The 16,076-nt window shown below is 43.4% G+C and overlaps 1 protein-coding gene across 12 annotated transcripts in view; it reads right to left on the bottom strand.

Annotated features, from left to right (window-relative positions):
- The window catches only part of slmapa (sarcolemma associated protein a), a 55,436-nt gene that overhangs the window by 32,246 nt on the left and 7,114 nt on the right, over positions 1-16,076 (bottom strand). For 11 of the 12 annotated variants that reach the window (XM_058374272.1, XM_058374264.1, XM_058374262.1 and 8 more), the window contains exons 2-3: positions 1,527-1,674; positions 636-708 (exon numbers count right to left, since the gene is read on the bottom strand). In XM_058374272.1, the coding sequence (XP_058230255.1) occupies positions 636-708; positions 1,527-1,674 (221 nt within the window). Of the gene's footprint in view, positions 1-635; positions 709-1,062; positions 1,197-1,526; positions 1,675-16,076 lie in introns of those variants that run through there. The other variant, XM_058374273.1, reaches the window with a different exon arrangement.

Genomic DNA, 16,076 nt, shown 5'->3' with positions numbered 1-16,076 from the left:
AGGTGTGCTGTGGTATCTGGCACCAAGATGTTAGCAGCAGATCCTCTAACTTACAGGACAGCTGCAGTTTTAGAGACGCTCTGATCCAGTTGTCTAGCCATCACAGTTTGGCCCTTCGTCAAACTCGCTCAAATCCATACGCTTCCTGCTTCTAACACATCGACTTCGAGGACAAAACGTTCACTCGCTGCCTAATATGTCCCACCCACTAACAGGTACCATGATGAGGAGAGCATCAGTCTTATTCACGGCACCTGTCAGTGGTCATAATGTTATGGCTGATCGGTGTATAGCCTAATCGGTCATCTTTAATCTGCAAAACAATGACCGAAGCAGACAAAAATGTACTGTGATGCTGCAGGCATGATTTGAGTCTCGGAAGTGATGACCAGAGCATGCAGTTGACATGATGTAAAGCTGTTAGCTATAACAAGCTAATGAGAGTTTTAAAGACTGCCTTATTTCTCTCTTAAAAAAAACTACACCAGAAACATGGTCATCTTGTGGAAAGTTAAGCAGGACACAGTGTTACACAGAACTGTGGTTGTGCCCTGATCCTGGCTTAATTCCACTAAAAATGTTTGTGTATGTGTGTGAGAGAGAGAGAGAGAGAGAGAACCGTAAGCAGGTCTTACTCTGATCGTCGTCGAGCTTCCATGCCATCTGGAAGGAAGAGTTTGATGGACGACACTATACAGCCATGAGTGACTTCGGGGGGGAAAAAAGAAAGGAGAGAGTCATTACAACAGAACACAGGCAAGGTCACATCAACGTTTATTAGCTGCTTCTAAATCCTTAGCAACTTTGTCCATGTGCAAGACGGCTCAACTGTTGCTGCTCGAGTGTGTGATGAAAAATTCGAGGCACTCCCTTGTAGCGCTGACTCACACACACACACACACACACACACACACACACACACACACACGCACACACCAGTTCAACAGCTTTGTATGCCAAAAGCGTTGCATACAACGGTAAAGACATGTTAAACATCATAACCCCCACCACGGGAGAACGGAGAGAGGAAGAAAAAAAAAAGCTAGCATTTCAATACCTTACCCACATCTAGATTAGTCCATAACATTAAAACGGTCTTGTCCGTCTTTCAGGGATCCTCGTTGCTCTCTACACACTCTCTGAATGTGAGTAAGTTTGCATTCTTATCTGATTGTGAAAGCCGCCATTTCATCTGCTGCCGTTACGACACCTTCAAGGCAGCAAGTGCTCAAGGATTTCAAAACACAGCAGATACCGCTGACCGACGCGCTGAAACGGCTTTTCTGGGTGCATTAAAGCAGCCACATGAGTAATTTAAGCCTCCTCCTAATGTTTAAAGAGTCACTCTGGGTGATGCTTCCTAATCATTCCAGCATGCTGCTATTTTCTATTATTATTAATAAAGCATACAGAAAACAGTGTGTGTGTGTGTTTTTATTGAGCAACACAAGCAGGACATTATCAAAGAAAGCATGATCTCAAAGCTACGATGGTCATTACAGATAGCCAATAGACACGAGGCTAACCTTTGCGTGTGTTCTCCGTCACATCCACTCCAAACTGGATGATGTCACCGGAGAGCACCTCGCACGGGGGACTCTCCTCGGAGCCCCGGCTCAGACGCTGGCTGTTGATGAAGGTGCCATTGCTGCTCTTGGTGTCCTGGAGATAAAACTGTAAGGAAAGAGAGGGAGAGAGAGAGAGAGAGAGAGAGAGAGAGAGAGAGAGAGAGAGAGAGAGAGAGAGTTGATCGTCAGGACAAGAAAACACCAGACTAACAAATAAACAAACACACATGCATAAAGCCAAAAATTCTCCACTGTGACCTTGAGCACTCTCATTATCGTGTTCCTTAAATAAATAAAAATAAAAGAAATATACTGAGCTCTAGATGATAAAAAAAAAATTATGTCTCCAGGTACAATTTTAAGAGGTTAAATTACAGAAAGCCCAGCCTTACAAATAGAATGCAAAGGTATCTCAGGACACCACTACTGCCCTACTGCCCTTCGCTTGGGCATTTCAGCTCTCAAGGCACAACTACTGCCCTACTGCCCTTCGCTGGGGCAATTTCAGCTCTCAGGACACCACTACTGCCCTACTGCCCTTCGCTGGGGCATTTCAGCCCTCACACACCACTACTGCCCTTTGCTGGGGCATTTCAGCTCTCAGGACACCGCTACTGCCCTTCGCTGGGGCATTTCAGCTCTCAGGACACCGCTACTGCCCTTCGCTGGGGCATTTCAGCCCTCACACACCACTACTGCCCTTTGCTGGGGCATTTCAGCTCTCAGGACACCGCTACTGCCCTACTGCCCTTCGCTGGGGCAATTTCAGCTCTCAGGACACCACTACTGCCCTTCGCTGGGGCAATTTCAGCTCTCAGGACACCACTACTGCCCTTCGCTGGGGCAATTTCAGCTCTCAGGACACCACTACTGCCCTTCGCTGGGGCAATTTCAGCTCTCAGGACACCACTACTGCCCTTCGCTGGGGCATTTCAGCCCTCACACACCACTACTGCCCTTCGCTGGGGCATTTCAGCCCTCACACACCACTACTGCCCTTCGCTAGGGCAATTTAGCTCTCACACACCACTAATATCCTACTGCCCTTCGCTAGGGCATTTCAACTCTCAGGACACCACAGCTGCCATTCTGTCCTCAGCTAGGGTATTTCACCTGTCGCACCCAATTGCCTTACTGCCCTCCACTAGGGCATTTCAGCTCTCAGGACACCACTACTACCCTTCGCCAGGGCATTTCAGCTCTCAGGACACCACTACTGCCTACTGCCCTTCGCTGGGGCATTTCAGCTCTCACTCCGCAGCTGCCATTCTGCCCTCGGCTAATTTTAATGAGTTAATAACTAAAAAGTAACTCAGTTCACTTCAAGAAGAATATTCAATATTTTAATATTTCTAGCCACAACCCACACTACTATAGTGTTCCTTTCAGGTCCAATAACAAGGGGACTATACGTGATGGACTGTGTTTTTATACACGCCTAAATGAATGCATGTCAGAGAGGGTGTGATGCAGTAAAACAAGCAAGTGGAGTGCCCCGAGACCCCTAAAGTGCATTACTGACCCATAACAGCGGGGTCTGGAGTGTTGTTCCACCACACCAATTTATTAACAATTAGAAAGTTTAATTTCTCTCTCTCTCTCTCTCTCTCTCTCTCTGGTATAAAATCAAACAAGCAAGCAAAAGCTTAAACTGTACTTCTGGCTCAAGTCTATACTTTTGCTTAAAAGGATTTCTTTCCTTTGTTGAATCAGGGCTATAACGCAGGGACGTGTGGAAGTGTGGTGCTGGTCACCTGCTGTCCATAGGTGTTAAATTCCAGCCCTTTAACACACCTGTTCAAGTCTTTCATTAGGAGACGCATGTAGAAGCCTAGTGAGTAAACGTTCTTTACCTTATATTAGGTAGAGAAAAGTATTGAATGTGTTTGCAAACACCTTGTATAAATGGGCGGACCTTCATTATGCAAATAATATGAATAATATTCATATTATTATTAGAATATTCATTCAGGATAAATTAAGTTGTCTGTGTCCCACATACATTACTGCACAGTGAAATTTTTTTTTTTTTGCATATCCCATCCTTGGGGGTTGGGGTCAGAGCACAGGGTCAGTCATGATGCAGTGCCCCTGGAGCAGGAGGGTGGCAGCTTGGTGGTGCTGGGGCTTGAACCCCAATCTTCTGGTTGACAACCCAGAGCCAAACCCTGGATGGGACAACAGAGCATCTTAAGGCATCCTCTGAACGCGCTCGTGTACGCATTTTGGCGTAGTGGATCCTAACAGCCTGTTTATGAGAGGTGTGAGGAAACCAAACCACCCACACAGACAGAAAGATTAAAAAATGGAGACCACTGAGCTGTGAGGCAGAAACATTATCCACTGAGCCATCAACCAACCAGGCGAGCAAAACACACACACACACACCCCCACCCAGAGGACTAAGCTGAAGTGGCAGTGAAGCCTTGACAACCAAACAGCCGCCACACAGCAGTATCAAATGTCTAAACCTCCTGAGCTGCAGGAATTCCACAGTGACGCTATTCTCTCTGTCATGACGGCGACATATCCAGAGATGACGTTACCATTTTGCAACGATGCTCTATTACACTCACTACTCCAGCCAGACATGGTCTTACTCTATATTTTTCTACACTTATTCATGCGCTAATTTTCTTCCATGATCCCCATCACACTCATGTCAGATTCTTTAACAGAATCTATCCACTGTGCACAAAAAAAAAAATAAAAAATAAAAAAACCCAAAACTGCTTTATATCAAAAGTTCAACACTAAAACAACTCAGCGGTGGCCATGGTCTGCCCCGCCTTACATCCTTCTTTCCCGGTGTGACAGTAACCTCTGATTCAGAACCAGGACAGATCAGCTTTCACTCGCTTGTGTCAGCGTGCAGGCGGCATCAAATAACACCAGTCTGATTCAGACAATAAAAAGAAAGAGAGAAAGAAAAACAAAAAAGTCGACACCACCGCCGCAGCTCGAGCACCTTGTGTGAGGCGGTTTCTCGTTCCCTGGTCCCCATGGTTACGGAGAAAATCAGAGGCCGACACACAATATCAAGGCTAGAAGCAGGTAAAAGCAGACTCTGTGTGTAAAAGATGTTTATATTGACTGTATTAATATACTCTACAAACATATTTACTACAATGAATCACATTAGATTCAACCATTCATTGTATCGATTCACTGATTCACTGTATCACATTAGGTTCAACCATTCACTGTATCGATTCACTGATTCACTGTGTGAGACATTAGGTTCAACCATTCACTGTATCACATTAGATTCACTGATTCAATGCATCACATTAGATTTACTGAATCACAGTATCACATTAGATTCAGTGATTTACTGTATCGATTCACTGATTCACTGTATCACATTAGATTCAGTGATGTGCTGTATCGATTCACTGTCACATTAGATTCAACAATTCACTGTATGGATTCACTGATTCACAGTATCACAATAGATTCACTGATTCATTGTATCACATTAGATTCAACCATTCACTCTATCACATTAGATTCACTGTATGGATTCACTGTTTCACTGCATCACATTAGATTCACTGATTCATTGCATCACATTAAGTTTAACAATCTACTGTATCGATTCACTGCATCACATTAGATTCACTGGATCGTTTTAAATCAATCAATTTATACACTACAACTCTATAATCCTTTACCTACATTTAAACTTTTAACCTGTACAAATTTACACAGATCAGCGTAACGTTCTGAGCAGTGAGAGGTGAAGTGAATAAGACTGATGATCACATCGTCATGGCACCTGTTAGTGGGTGGGATATATTAGGCAGCAAGTCAACATTTTGTCCTCAAAGTTGATGTTAGAAGCAGGGAAAATGGACAAGCGTAAGGATTTGAGCGAGTTTGACGAAGGGCCAAATTGTGATGGCTGGACCACTGGATCAGAGCATCTCCAAAACTGCAGCTCTTGTGGGGTGTTCCCGGTCTGCAGTGGTCAGTATCTATCAAAAGTGGTCCAAGGAAAAAACAGTGGTGAACTGGTGACAGGGTCATGGGCGACCAAGGCTCATTGATGCACTTGTGATCCGATCCATCAGATGAGCTACTGTTGCTCAGATTGCTGAAGAAGTTAATGCTGGTTCTGATAGAAAAGTGTCAGAATGCACAGTGCAGGACGGGTCAGCGAAAGGGGGAGCAACACAACACTAGGCAGGTGGTCATAATGTTATGCCTGGTCGGTGTATATAGTGTGAAAGGTTTGCACAATCTCCATGTATATTAGTGTAGGTTAGTGTCCCAGTTTTGGGCAGCATGTTGAACTTACAGCAGAACAAACACTAACAGACGACTGTACAAGAGAGCGCTCCAATTCAACCAACTAGATCAAGTGCATTAATAATCGAGTGATTTGGTTTGCAACTAAACCGAGTTCCTGTTTTTAAAGAAAGTGACAAAAATCCAACATGAATGAAGAAAAAAAAGAATATCTACTGTTTTATAAATTATATAAATCATATTGAGATCTAATAAAACATGATTAATTGTGCGGCACTGACTGACATGATTTTGATGAGCCACAGAGTTCCTATGACAGTTCAAACTGTACTAATAACATAACTCTGACAGATCATTTCACTCTGCATCTAAATTACACATGATGGTGGGTGGTAAGTGACAGATTGCCACACGTTTGATGGCTGGCCTGCACATTTCACCTGATAGCTCGCTTCAATCACAAGCGGAGCTCATGTAGGACAGCTTCACCTCCACATCCTGTCCCCAAACCCTGCATTAGCATTTCCTACACCACCTGCTCTCACTGGCTCACAACCACACGCTGGTGACCTGAGCACAAAGGAGGAACGGGTCAACAAAAATAATTATTTAAAACTAAATGGGCAGTGTCTCAGCGCTTCATAACACAAACACACTATATTATCCGGCACTGAAGCCTTACAGACACGAGACTTTACATAAGCTCACAAACCGCTAAAGTCGCCCATGCTGGAGAAGAGGAGTGCTGAGGAGAATCGCAGAATTGTCACTTCATGAGGCGATAATTAAAGGAAAGAAGACAACAGGCAGAAGAGTTATTTTGGTATCCAAATGAAGGAGAGCACAGGCATCTTCACCAGCAAAATCTCCCGCTGTCACACTCGACTTCCTAACATGAGGCGGTTTTCAAGGTCCATTTATCTCTGGTCATTATTACTGTCATCATTAGAGCATTTTTCTTAACAAACCATATGCAAGCTCAAGGGTTTGACATCGCTACTAGTGCAACATATAAATCCTACACCAATCAGGCACAACATTATGACCACCTGCCTAATATTGTGTCAGTCCCCCTTTTGCTGACCCGTCCCGCACTGTGTATTCTGACACCTTTCTATCAGAACCAGCATTAACTTCTTCAGCAATCTGAGCAACAGTAGCTCGTCTGTTGAATCGGACCACCCGGGCCAGCCTTGGGCCTTGGCTGTCCAAGACCCTGTCGCTGGTTCCTCACTGTTCCTTCCTTGGACCATTTTTGATAGATACTGACCACTGCAGACCGGGAACACCCCACAAGAGCTGCAGTTTTGGAGATGCTCTGATCCAGTGGTCTAGCCATCACAATTTGGCCCTTCGTCAAACTCGCTCAAATCCTTACGCTTGTCCATTTTTCCTGCTTCTAACATCAACTTTGAGGACAAAATGTTCACTTGCTGCCTAATAGGCATGATGAGGAAAATCATCAGTCTTTTGCACTTCACCTCCAAGTGCTCATAATGTTATGCCTGATCGGTGCAAAATCAGATCACCTCTTCAGTCTTTCTGCCATTAAAATGTCAGGCATCTTAAGCAACAAAAACAGTTCATATTTAATATTCTTGTCCCAAAATGGAAGTAGCTTAATAAACATGTCTGTGTGTGATAACTAAAAAGGCCCCGAAGAAACAACATGCTGCATTTCAAACCATAATAATTGTATTGGTTCCAGTGTGAACCACTGCAAACTACTAAAGATAAATGAATAAACATCATTCGTGTTAACAAGCACGTACTCGCACGGCATGACAGTACCTCCTGCTTCATCCACAGTTCAAGTCTCAGTCAGATGCCTTGTGAGCCGTTCTTTCTTCAAACTACACCGTATCTGTTTTGTATGCATGATAGCTGATCACTTCACCAACACACCAAGCAACAACATCTTTCCCACATTTGCAGGGACTGACCCAAGGGGAGCTTTTTAAATAATGGCAGTGTCAACGGCTGAATCTATATATAGCCAGAACTAGCCTTATTCACACAGTCGTATGCACGATTTTAATGACCCTTACAGCAGGGGGCAAACACACAAACCAGGAAAAACCTTTTGGAGAAATTCACCTTAGGATTCTGAGCAGCAAATTCTCCTTTGTTCTATATACAAGCTTGGGCAATCTAGCACAAGTTCACTCGAACTTTGTGACATTCAAAAACGTTGGATTTTGCAGCAAGATGATTTGTGTTAGAGATTTCTGCTCGACTTCTTTTACAAGTGAAGACACAAAAGGATTGACTTTCAATGAGAGCTGTACTCGTGTTTGATTCACACGGCTGAATGCGTGTTATGACCTCACACCACACGTCTCGCCCTCCTGTAGTCATGCACAGACTATAAAAATGCAATACTATGAGAAGGAAGAGCGCTGGAAGGCCGGATCACTGGATCACATGACCTTGTCCGGACTCTGTCCCAGTTTCAATCTAAGATCCTGTCACTTCCATGTTGTGAAAAGAAATTTGAGGCAACATAGGAGCCTAAAGTGTTGACACTTAGCTGCCAATAAATACCATAAACACTGAAACACAGTGAGCTGGTTCCTGTGAACTCTGGGTCAGCGCTAAAGCTGAGACCCTCCACACGACACACTGACTCATTCACTGGACGCTGTCCAAGAACTCACTAGCCTCTTTGTGTGTGTGTGTGTCTTTCCATCAAAACGCCTACAGAATATTTCTCACGTGAGGAAACCCCTTCTGCCGTTCCATGAAAACTTTGAAAACACTGAAGTCTTTATTCAGACTTGCATCACAATCGTTTCATCACATCGATATATGCTACAAAAGAGAGAAAAATAAATTAATTAAAAAAAATTTTTTTTTTCATAAATAAGCAAATTTACCCGTCAGATTAGTTAGCTTTGGGACAATGTGACAAAATTACTGTACAATATTGCTTTAAAATATTTAATTAACCTAATAATTTATTTGTTTATTTTTTTTAGATAAACAATTATTTAGCACACAGATTTTTTTATTTCACAATTTTTTTTTAAAATTAAGCACAAAACACAGATTTAATTATAAAGGTAGCACAACATCCAAAGACGATATTATCTGATATTATAATAATTCAGTCAAACTACAGATTAAAAAAAAAGACGACTAGAAATAGGTTTAGTTAGGTTTCTCACTATAATGAAAAATATTTGATTCGTTTGTCTATTTTGATTAGTTCTCTCACTCAGTAAGTTGTTTCATTCCCCCCCAGAAACCTCCAAATGGCTTGACACCAGACTAGCTCTAGACTCGTTGCTTTTTATAGGAACACATTCCTTTCCTGTTGTGTCCTTTGCCTCGTAAAATCATTACAATCGGCCCGTTATGGTCACGAGGTAGAATAGACGACGTTAAAAAGGCAGAAAAAACATACAGTCTGTAAACAATACAATCTGCAGTGGCTCTAATGCCAAGAATAAGCAGAGATAAGTGTGTTTACAGTAATGTGGAAACCCAGAAGGGAACTTGAAGAAAAGAACGATGCTGAGGCTGTCCCTAAATACAGCTCAGGGACTTTATAGGGGGAAATCTGTAGGTTGGAAGCAAAGCTGAAGAAATGTGTCTTCAGCTCCATTTTACAGATTTATTATCAGGGCAAATAAATGGCTAGTGGAAAAGTAGCCAGGTAAAGGATTACAGGATTGGGATTAATTAAAATCCTGCTAGATCTACCAGGCTGTTAGCACCAACTGGGCTTTAGCTCCCAACTGTTGTATCTTTTCTCAACTCGTGCCAAAACACTCAACTCGGCCATACTGAAGAAAATGATTAAGATCTCAGCTAGGAAAAGGGAAAAGACGCTTAATTCTTTCAGCTAAGCTCATGAAATAGTGTGTAACATGCCATATCATCACTTCCCCACACAAAACTTCCCATAAACACACTCCTAAACCTTGTGGAAAGCCCAGAAGAGTTGAAGCCGTTATAGCTGCAAAGGGCGGGACAACTCCATATTACATTCATGTTCATGTAAAGGCAGACGTCCCAGTTTTGACCTGGCTCGCAGTCTCCACTCTAATTCATCCCAAAGATGTTCTATCAGGTTGAGGTCAGGACTCTGTGCAGGCCAGTCAAGTTCCTGCACATCAAACTCACTCATCCATGTCTTTATGGACCTTGCTTTGTGCACTGGTGTACGGTCATGTTGGAACAGGAAGGGGTCATCCTCAAACTGTTGAAATTGTCCAGAATGTCTTGGTATGAAGCTGAAGCATTAAGAGTTCCTTTCACTGGAACTAAGGGGCCGAGCCCAACCCCTGAAAAACAACACCTGATTTCAATGAGTTGGAGGGGTGTATTGGCAATATAGTATACCAAAAAAAAGCAAAAAGATGGAATGAAAATTAAAGAAGCAAATCAGGTCAGAAAAGGAAAGATGTAGTTGCTCTTTAGACTCACAGGAAGGAAGGATTTGTTCCCCGTAACCCTGAGATATTTTTTGTTGTTTTCTAATTTTGCTGAACTAAACTGAACACAAAGAATCTCACACAGTTTAAGATATAGGAGAGCAAAACAATCACGTAGGCACCACAGCTGTTGTTTACGCCGATGTATGTGCTGACACGGACAAAAAGAAACGAGTGTAACATGTGGATAAGGATGCGGGTGGGGACGCTTGCCCAGTATGGAGTATGGAGGGGGCAGGAGATGAATAAGATACATGGTGAAGTTTTAACAGTTTAACAAATTAGTTATCTAACAACGGAGCTCATTTATCAAGCTGGGTGCGTTTAGCAGACACTTATTTAGAGCGACACAGACTAACAGTAGCATCGAGAACATTTTGTGAAACCTAATTAATTTTATATTATAGAAGCAAATAAAAGCAAGTTATAAATAAAGAGAAATAAAACAATTTGGTTATGACGCTGTATAAACAGTGTGCACTATCCATGCACTTTATTATTATTAAATCTTATTATAATTATATTATATAATTGATCATCAACAACATTGGATATGAATAAATATTTTTATTTGTATTTACACCAATCAGGCATAACATTATGAGCAGTGAGAGGTGAAGTGAATAAGACTGATGATCTCCTCATCATGGCACCTGTAAGTGGGTGGGATATATTAGGCAGCAAGTGAACATTTTGTCCTCAAAGTTGATGTTAGAAACAGGGAAAATGGACAAGTGTAAGGATTTGAGCGAGTTTGACGAAGGGCCGAATTGTGATGGCTAGACCACTGGATCAGAGCATCTCCAAAACTGCAGCTCTTGTGGGGTGTTCCCGGTCTGCAGTGGTCAGTATCTATCAAAAGTGGTCCAAGGAAGGAACAGTGGCGAACCGGCGACAGGGTCACGGACGACCAAGGCTCATTGATTCACAAGGGGAGCGAAAGCTGACCCGATCCAACAGACGAGCTACTGTTGCTCAAATCGCTGAAGAACTTAATGCTGGTTCTGATAGAAAGGTGTCTGAATACACATTGTATGCTGGGTCAGTAAAAAGGGGGGACCAACACAATATTAGGCAGGTGGTCATAATGTTATGCCTGATCAAGTGTGTATGTAAGTGTGGCTTGCTGTAACTGGACCTGCAATGACCACTTTAAGATCCGGAGGTGAGAAATGGGGTCTGTGGACCTCGTGTTCAACTGCGCCAAATTTATTCTGGGTATTGCCACAAACACCATGCAAATATAACAGGAGTGGAATCATGTAGCACAAATGTAGGTTTAGATAGAACCCTCGGGGCTTGCACACTGCATACCGCACATACTCTGTGGGGTCAGGCTGTCACGTAGGCGCTGATGTTGGGAGATGTTTGGATTTTAAACTGCGCTCTGCCTACAAGCTCCTCCCTGGAGATGTAGAGATGAGTGGCACATATAATACATTTACTCTATAAGCAGGTGATGTTCGAAATGCTTCAAGTCGCAATACCTGCAAAAGAGGTGTGTCAGTTTTTCCAGACATGAGACTCATCTTAGTTTCAATAACGCAGGGGCAAATGAGCTTTGTGCACAGCTGCTTCTCACTGTGTGTGCGTGTGTGTGTTCGTTCCCCATCGGGCAGTGGAGTCTGGTGGCTTTGGTCAGCTGCTGAGTAACTGTCACTTCTCAGAGCTGCTGATAATAACAGACTCGAGAGAGGACGGACGCTCAGATTCCACATCCTATTTTTGGCGCCGACATCACATTTTCATTTGCACTAAAAAAATAAAAAATCTGGCACCAGAAGATAGTGAGAGGTTTTAAATACGCTGGGAAAACCGAAGGCTCGTTAGATTCAGAGATGACAGTTTAGCCTGCGCTAATGAGGCCATACAGGACCAACACAGAGCCGGAGCGCTAACGGGTTAAAACCGGAGCTTTACATTTTCTGACATGTGAGGTCACCCAGCATGCAATCAGACCGTCTCCTGAGATAGAAATTAATGTGCTGCTGGGTGAAGTCACTATACACAAGCTCTATTTCTCCGAAACACGCACACTGAAACGTTGATGCTTCACATGGACATGATTTCCAGCATCATTTATCACTTCAAAGTGGAAAAACGTCTCGGAGTAAAAATGTGTTTTCTGGTGAGGTCATATTTCCATGAACAGGTCCCTGAAATTATCATCATGGTTCAAAAAACGTTTTCAACCGTAACAAATCCCAAGAAAAAGAGAGAGAGGGAGAGATCTGAAGTTAGCACAGACCTTTTTGTGGCAATTTGCCATTTTCTGAAACGTACATACATTTGATCCATGATCCTACTTTGTCCGAGAGTCTGGGCAATTTAAAGAGTCCAGAACGCAACCGGTACATCACCACTGGACTGAAACCAAACCATGGTGCTCAAAAGATCATGTTACTTAACATCTCCATCACTGTCAAGCTTTAAAATCAGAAACAGTTTGTGAGCTAAAACTAGTCAGTGGTATATGTGAATGTACACCAGTCAGGCATAACATTATGACTGCCTGCCTAATATTGCATTAGTCCCCACCCTCTTGCTGCCAAAACAGTCCTGACCCGTCGAGGCATGGACTCCACTACATCCCTGAAGGTGTGCTGTGGTATCTGACACCAAGATGTTAGCAGCAGATTCTCCATGGGCCTCACCTCACAACTTACAGGACTTAAACGATACTTTTGATAGATACTGACCGGGAACACACCACAAGGGCTGCAGTTTTGGAGATGCTCTGATCCAGTGGTCTAGCCATCACAATTCGTCCCTTCGTCAAACTCGCTCAAATCCTTACGCTTGTCCATTTTTCCTGCTCCTAACATCAACTTTGAGGACAAAATGTTCACTTGCTGCCTAATATATCCCACCCACTAACAGGTGCCATGATGAGGAGATCATCAGTGTTATTCACTTCACCTCTCACTGCTCAGAGTGTTATGCCTGATCGGTGTACAGATAGGTAAAATATTATTATTATTCAGAAAATCCACTTAAAACTTCGACATAGGCACAATAATAATAATAATAATAATAATGAACAAATCCAGGACTGTGATATATTAGATGATAAGGACAGTCAGGTCTCTGGGTTGTCTTGCTGGATGCAGGAGAAATGGGCAGGCAGCAAAACCTAAGAGACTTTGATAAGGGGAGTCCTAATCTTTATGACAAGAGGACAGAGGGAGAGCCTATTCCTACGGGTACCGTTTTAATGGGCAGATAAACGTACAGTGTTTAACAGGATGCACTGGACGCCTGTGGAGGGAAGAAGTGTGACAGGCTAGAAAACGTTCAGCTGGGAAACCCTGGGTGTGAGCTTTCATGTGGATGCCAATTTGTTATGTGCAAGTATACCTGGGATGTGTTAGCTTAGCGGTTAAGACATTGGACTACTGATCTGAAGGTTGCGAGTTGAAATCCCAGGTCCACCAAGTGGCCACTGCCCTTAATCCCCACTTGTTCAGTTATATAAAGAGAGATGATCTGGATAAGGGTGTCTGCCAGAAAAATATCTAATCAGAGTTCTTAAGCAGGTACATCTAGACATAGACCTCTTTCAGGACACAGTCATGAAGAATATGAATGGAATTCCCCGAATCCCAATCTAATCAAGCATCTCCGTGATGCAAGTTTGTTTGGTGGCAGCTCTGGACTATCTGTCTAAGGTGCCAGACACCACAGGATCCCTCAGATTTCTTGCAGAGTCCGTGCCACGACGGCACACCGAGGACCAACAGCGTATGAGCAGGTGGTGAGAATGTTTCGGCTCATCAGTGTGCAGCCGGCCAACTAACTGGCATAGCTGACACACAGTGCTCATTACCGCAAGTGGCATGTTCAGTTGCTATAAAATTATCTTCCTAAAATTCTTCTTCAGCAATCAGGCTCTTTTGTAACGGAGTAAAACATTATGAATATATTTCCATCTCCGGGCACAGCACACTGAAATGTAATAACTCCAGACTCATTTGGGCTGCAATACACTGATCAGGCATAACATTATGAGCACTTAGAGGTGAAGTGAATAATAATGATTATCTCATCATGGCACCTGTTAGTGGGTGGGATATGTTACGCAGCAGGTGAACATTTTGTCCTCAAAGTTGATGTTAGAAGCAGGAAAAATGGACAAGCGTAAGGATTTGAGCGAGTTTGATGAAGGGCCAAATTGTGATGGCTAGATGACTGGATCAGAGCGTCTCCAAAACTGCAGCTCTTGTGGGGTGTTCCCGGTCTGCAGTGGTCAGTATCTATCAAAAGTGGTCCAAGGAAGGAACAGTGGTGAACCGGCGACAGGGTCATGGGTGGACAAGGCTCAGGGAGTGAAGGCTGATCCGATCCAACAGACGAGCTACTGTTGCTCAAATCGCTGAAGAATTAAATGCTGGTTCTGAAAGAAAGGTGTCAGAATACACAGTGCAGGACGGGTCAGCAAAAGGGGGACCAACACAACATTAAGAGGTGGTCATAATGTTATGCTTGATCAGTGCACAGCATGTTTATACGGTCGTGTTAAATGAAACATGATCTTTTAATTTCATGTCTTTGTCCTGTTCCACCTACAGCATGTGATACCTTGAGATAACTACACTATCATCCTCTTAAAACTCATTACATCACCACGAAGCCCGACTGCCCTCTGCCACATGTGCAATACTACTACAAGTTTACAGCAGGGTTGTCACGGTAACCTGTTTCTCTTTCAATTTCACTGGGTTCTATTTCTTTCCAGCCTCGCATTCGTTCTCGTCCTCCGCTCGTTTCAGAAGCTGAATAGAAGCCACGGCATACGAGCTTCTTTCAGAGTGAATGCGGCTTATTTATCGTATGAATTCGGGAGTCACAAAATCATCCGATTCTCCTTTTCCGCTGGAGGAAATAAACGGCCTGAGGGGAAAGCGGCGAGGAAATCTTTACATGAAATCGGAATTAAATCGATTAAGTTAAAATCTAAATTTTTTTTTAGAATGAATTACACCACAGCCTGCATCGTTTTTCCTTCATCATACGCAGCCGCTTCATGCGCTGCCTGCTGCCTTGTCTAATGTATCTGTAGCACGCACTAATCACGAGACTGATCACTAACTTTCCTCAAGTTCCATCTGTGGAAAATGAAAATATCATGACTTATCTAAAACTGCTGCGCCGCAACGGCTTTTATTAGTGAATCGACATAAAAACTGATGTTTTTGTTTACATGAGCGTATTTATGGGCATTTAAAACGAACCGAGCGAAAAAAAATTTTTTCTTAGACTGAGCCCTAGAACCACTAAAGGCTTACTGGCAAAGATGCGAGTATTTTCTATTTACAATGAGGAACTGAATGTAGCTGCTGGACTGGATTAGACCCGCAGAGTCGTTCACGTCGGAGCGGAGAAACCCATCCGCCCAAAACTGAAACCTCAAAAGCATTTCCAAAAAGCCAGCGTGTTCATGGATATGATCTGAATAATGCATTACCGATACGTTGCCGGGAAATACCGATTACACCGAGACGCCGGCGATGACATCACTCTCCTCCTGGGAACTTCATTTCCCTTAAACTACTAGCCATATTAGTCTGGTAATAACAGACACTCTGCTAAAACTATCAGAATGAAAAAGGCTGACACACACAAGTAAGCGTGGTCCTGTTCCAGCGTCAAAGGTCTCCCGTTATGCCAGGACACGCAAAGACAGCTCGTCGGCCCGGGATCGACCGGTGAATCTTCGTCGGCAGTGTGTTAACAGTTTTGAAACCCGATCTACCCTGAGAGACGGCCGGTGGGTGCCAAACTGACAGTGTGACGTCTCCGGTCTCCTTCTCTAGCGGTG

The sequence above is a fragment of the Hemibagrus wyckioides genome, linkage group LG21, assembly GCF_019097595.1.
Source record: "Hemibagrus wyckioides isolate EC202008001 linkage group LG21, SWU_Hwy_1.0, whole genome shotgun sequence".
NCBI lineage: Eukaryota > Metazoa > Chordata > Actinopteri > Siluriformes > Bagridae > Hemibagrus > Hemibagrus wyckioides.
Note: the sequence above shows the minus strand (reverse complement) of the source record. Positions and strands in the feature narration are given on the sequence as shown.